The following is a 4,841-nucleotide window of genomic DNA, read 5'->3' as shown; positions in this document are numbered from 1 at the left end:
ATTGTTCGGCATTGGCCGGTGCAGGTCTCGACGCTTGTTTGCGGTGTAGGCTACATTGGTGGTCGTCGATGGTAGAGTCGGAGTCGCTAGCTCGTGGAGGAGTGATGACGGTGACACCGAATGGCAACCTCGACATCGCTCTTCTTCTCGACGGCGTGTGTGCATTCTTATGTGGGCTATTAGGTCACCTAAGATGCCTTGCTTTTACGAGTACAGTTTTTACTAATTATCAGACAACTCTCTCCTTTCTTGATGAATTTGAGATCCTCCGACTTTAAAAAAGAAGGATATGACCTTAGATGTCAAAAAAAAATATGAAATTATATTTTTTACTCTGTAATCATTGGCATTTTTGGGTTAAGAAGAGTCGGTTGGACTTGCTCTATCCATCTGTCATCAGCTTGCCTACTACCCGAAGGTAGACGACAGTCATCCCCACCGTTCGACGGTCACCGTCATCTACCCTCCATCTTTCCCACCCTTCTTCCCCCCAACATCACTCCACCCTCCCGCCCCGCCACTCCCACCCCACACCGACACTTCCCCTATCCTCCGCCGCCATGGACCGCGAACCCTCCGTCTCCGACGAGGACGACGACCTCGAGACCCTCGTCCCCCAGAACCACACAAAGCCCCCTTCCCCATCCTCCCGTTCCCGGGCCTCATTCGGCATCTCCATCTCCGGCTTCCGCCCTGCGCTTCCCTCCTCGGCCACATCCCTCGGCCGCGCCCTCTGGTCCCGCCGGTACCTCCTCATCTGCGTTTGTCTACCCGTCCTCTTCATCATCCTCTTCTTCTCCCTCGGCGGCGCCTCGTCTCTCCCCGCCTCCATCCGGCTACCCTCCGCCTCGCCCGCCGCCGACCTTGCCTCCTCCCGCATGCGCGAGGCCGAGCTCCACGCCCTCTACCTCCTCCGCTCCCAGCGCTCCGGCCTCCTCAGCCTCTTCAACCGCACTGCCGCCCCTGAGCCCACCAACAGCTCTACCGCCGCCCCTGTCTCGCTGTCTGATCTCCAGGCTGCGCTCCTCAGCCAGATCAAGATCAACCGCGAGATCCAGGAGTCGCTCCTCTCAACGCACCACTCCGGGACCGGCAATGCTACGGAGGATGCTTTGGATCTTGATCTGCCAGGTCCCGGGTGCAGGAGGAGGGAATTGCCGTACAACCGGCGGACGATAGAGTGGAATCCCAAGAAGAATCGGTACCTGTTCGCCATCTGTCTCTCTGGGCAAATGTCGAACCACTTGATTTGCTTGGAGAAGCACATGTTCTTTGCGGCACTTCTGGGCCGGATCTTGGTGGTTCCCAGCCAGAAGGTGGATTATCAGTACGACAAGGTGCTTGACATCAACCACATTAATGATTGTATTGGAAGGAAGGTTGTGATTACTTATGAGGAATTTGTGGATAAAAGGAAGAAAGTGAGCATCGATCAATTTATATGTTACGTGGCGTCGCCCCCGTGTTACATGGATGAGGAGCATATTAAGAAGTTGAAGGCAGTGGGGATTTCAATGGGGAAAATTGAGGCTGCTTGGCCAGAGGATGCAAAACTGAAAGTGCCAAAGAAGAGATATGTAGCAGATATCACGGCAAAGTTCACGACAGACGCAGAGGTGCTTGCAGTCGGTGAGTTGTTCTATGCTGATGCTGAGGAAGAGTGGATTATGCAGCCTGGTGGTCCATTGGCTCACAAATGCAAGACTTTGATCCAACCAAGTAGGCTCATAATGCTTACCGCACAGCGATTTGTGCAGACTTTCTTGGGTGGAAACTACATTGCTTTGCATTTCCGTCGACATGGCTTTCTTAAGTTCTGGTAAGATATCATATCAGTTAATTAGTAAGCAATCACCTCAATATTTAGCAACATGCATGTATTAAGGTTGTTTGTGGAACTTGTGATCCAACGTGCTGACAGGGCTGCATTTTGTTTCTAGGCTCTAGTAGTAGTTGGCTTATCTCTGTTATAATTGGACCGGGTTGCTCATACATTATCCTCTTTTAGTCATTGCTTGGTTGATGTTGCTTTGGACATTGCAATTTTGGAAAATGAAACTTGTCTGCTTAGATAATTCGTCCACAACACCAGCCACTTATTTTGATAAAGAATGGCTCTTCATTTAGATCTAGGCAGTTAAATTTGTATAAGGCAAAGTCTGACTACTACACAGCTGACCAAATTTACTATAGGCGGTCTTGATGGGGCTTTTAATGAAGTGTCTGCTAATACTATAAATTAACCATATCTTTCTTATGATAGAGTAAGCTTCGTGTAGATAGCCTATAGTTTCTCTTCTACTGGTCAAAGTTATTTCTGAAGAGTTATTTTTACTTTAGTTCCTGAGACCTTACTGAGGGTGCACCAAAGTTCACGAGCGCTCTGCCTTTTGTTTTAATTAACTTGTCAGGCTCAGCTAAATGGTTTAACTTGATAACTTCATGACCAACTTTGAGCTGGTTGCTGCTCTTGGTCTTGGTTCCTCACATTGTGGGTCATATTTGGTTAGCATATGTCAAACCCATTATCATCCTGATACATCAATAATACACTTCTGCTAAGTGCTCAATACTTACCACCAGTCAGCACCTCGCAGGTTGGGGTAATTTTCTATAGCAGTTAAACAAAATTATTTTTGTTAAAACATAAACTTAATTGTAATTTACTATTCGATATTTTAGTACAGCTGTGTCCAAAGAAAATCCTACAGAGATGAGCAATGCATTATGAGTTTCCTTGTCAACAGTTCCTGATAGTATGCATTATGAGTTTCCTTGTCAACAGTTCCTGCTAGTATAATAAATTGTTTCTATCTATTTGGCTGACCATGTGAGTTCCGTGATCTCACTTGTTAACTGAACACCGTTATCTTTGGCTCATTGTTTCACCATGTCACAGCATTTCAGAGAAATATTTAGGTGAACTCTATTTTTTGCTTTTCCATCTTGGATATATCCACGGATATATATGCCAAAGAAGCATGATGTTTGATTGTGACGAGACAGTTATTATCTGCTTTCAGTTCATGCTAACACATCATTAGGTTCTTTGAGTTTGTGCTATAGCAATAGTGCTCCTGTGCTTGAAGGTTACAAGCTGTAAGAAATTAGTACCTACTCTATGACTACAAAGAAATAGTGCTCCTGTCCTTGGCGCAGTGGTAAAGCTGCTTCCTTGTGGTCATGAGGTCATGGGTTCAAGTCCTGGAAACAGCCTCTTACAGAAATGTAGGGAAAGGCTGCGTATTATAGACCCAAAGTGGCCGGACCCTTCCCCGGAACCTACGCAAGCGGGAGCTACATGCACCGGGCTGCCCTTTTTTTTTTACTACAAAGAAATCATATATATAAAGCTGACACTTGGTTAGAGCTTGGATTGACACAAAATCTACCACATACTTGTGTGAATTACTCCTTGCATTTTGTCATTGTAGTTATGGCACCTGTATGCACCATATGTTTGAGGTTCTTTGGGGATTATTGATGAGAAAACAGCTCATTGCATGGAAAATCTGCCGAGACTTTCGGTTCATCACACACAAATATTATTGTAATTTGCAATTATCTTTTCCTGTGTGGCATTAATTGATATATATTTTTGTCTTTGTGCAGTAATGTGAAGAAAGAGAGCTGCTTCTTTCCCATCCCTCAGGCAGCAGGATGCATCTTGCGGGTCATTGAGAAAGCTAATGCCCCAGTAATATATCTGTCGACTGATGCTGCTGGGAGCGAGACGAATCTTCTGCAGTCGTTGGTTGTTTTCAATGACCGGCAAGTACCTCTTGTGAGAAGACCAGAGCATGAAGGTTCGGAGAAATGGGATGCCTTGTTGTACAGAAAACACATGGGTGGAGATGATCAGGTATATATCAATTCCCATCCACTTTCTTTTCTCTTGGTTCTCGTATTGAGACAATGGTTCAGTTAGCAAACCGTGTCGATTGCTTATGCAGGTCGAGGCCATGCTCGACAAGACAATCTGCGCTTTGTCAAACGTTTTCATAGGGTCATCAGGCTCCACCTTCACAGAGGATATCTTCCGGCTACGGAGGGGCTGGGGATCGATGTCCTACTGTGACGAGTACCTCTGCCAGGGTGAGCTACCCAACTACATAGCGGAGCTAGAGTGAGAAAGTAGTACCATGGTAGAGAGATTCATAGCGGCATTCTTTTTCCCTTGACGTGCTGGTGATATACATATATCCTGTAAATTGGCGTGTACAACTAAGTGTAAAAGAGTTGGTGATGTCTTCTGTATCAGCGTCGTCCACCGATTTGTCCGGGCGGCGTTCGTTATTCTTACACGGTTAGAGAATACAAAGGGGGCCTTCGGGTTGTGCAGTGTTTTATTAACCATGTGTGGCAAGTGAAATGCCCATTCTCTGTACTACTGCTTGGAATTGAATTTAGTTTTCTTTCTGCACTCTGTTTCCATGAAATACATACTAGCATCACAGCGTGCAATATGAGGTGACAAAGTTTACATGGGTTGCCTCGAGCTACGGCTTCACACCATTTGTGCCCGGGCAAACCGCAGGAACCGCGCCTCAGGTCCTAAGAAGAAGGTCAGACAATCTTACAGGAGAAATGGGCTGGCCCAATAAATTCCAATAAGCTGATATTGGATCCGTTTTCTGGTTTTAGGAACCCTCTAGAAGGTTCCGGTCCAGTTTTTTTTTATTTTTTAGTTTCTTTACCAGTTTTCTTTTTCAGTTCTTTTCTTCATTTTTTTTCATTTTCAGGTTTTTGCCCTTTAAAAAAATTGTTCGTAATTTTTTGAGAAGTTTTGTCATTTAAAAAAATTCCCATAAAAATAGTCACAGCTTAAAAAAGTGATCCCT

At 45.4% G+C, this 4,841-nt stretch overlaps 1 protein-coding gene across 1 annotated transcript; it reads left to right on the top strand.

Moving 5' to 3' along the window:
- Positions 1-477: 477 nt before the first annotated feature.
- Positions 478-4,423, top strand: LOC125536458 (O-fucosyltransferase 36-like). Its single transcript, XM_048699685.2, has 3 exons — positions 478-1,819; positions 3,613-3,862; positions 3,954-4,423. Exons 1-3 carry the CDS (start codon positions 561-563, stop codon positions 4,128-4,130), a joined length of 1,686 nt encoding a protein of 561 aa, XP_048555642.1. The 5' UTR covers positions 478-560; the 3' UTR covers positions 4,131-4,423.
- Positions 4,424-4,841: the final 418 nt, after the last annotated feature.

This window comes from Triticum urartu, chromosome 2A, assembly GCF_056163025.1.
Source record: "Triticum urartu cultivar PI428250 chromosome 2A, HENAU_Tu73, whole genome shotgun sequence".
NCBI classification, from domain to species: Eukaryota; Viridiplantae; Streptophyta; class Magnoliopsida; order Poales; family Poaceae; genus Triticum; species Triticum urartu.
This window is presented reverse-complemented; position numbering and strand designations above follow the sequence as displayed.

What these genes read in the sequence shown, in the direction of transcription:
- LOC125536458 (XM_048699685.2), top strand. Translation starts at nt 561, where the DNA reads ATGGACCGCGAACCCTCCGTCTCCGACGAGGACGACGACCTCGAGACC. An exon ending in CATGGCTTTCTTAAGTTCTG is followed by an intron (nt 1,820 to 3,612) that starts GTAAGATATCAT and finishes GTCTTTGTGCAG; the next exon opens with TAATGTGAAGAAAGAGAGCT. An exon ending in ACATGGGTGGAGATGATCAG is followed by an intron (nt 3,863 to 3,953) that starts GTATATATCAAT and finishes TTGCTTATGCAG; the next exon opens with GTCGAGGCCATGCTCGACAA.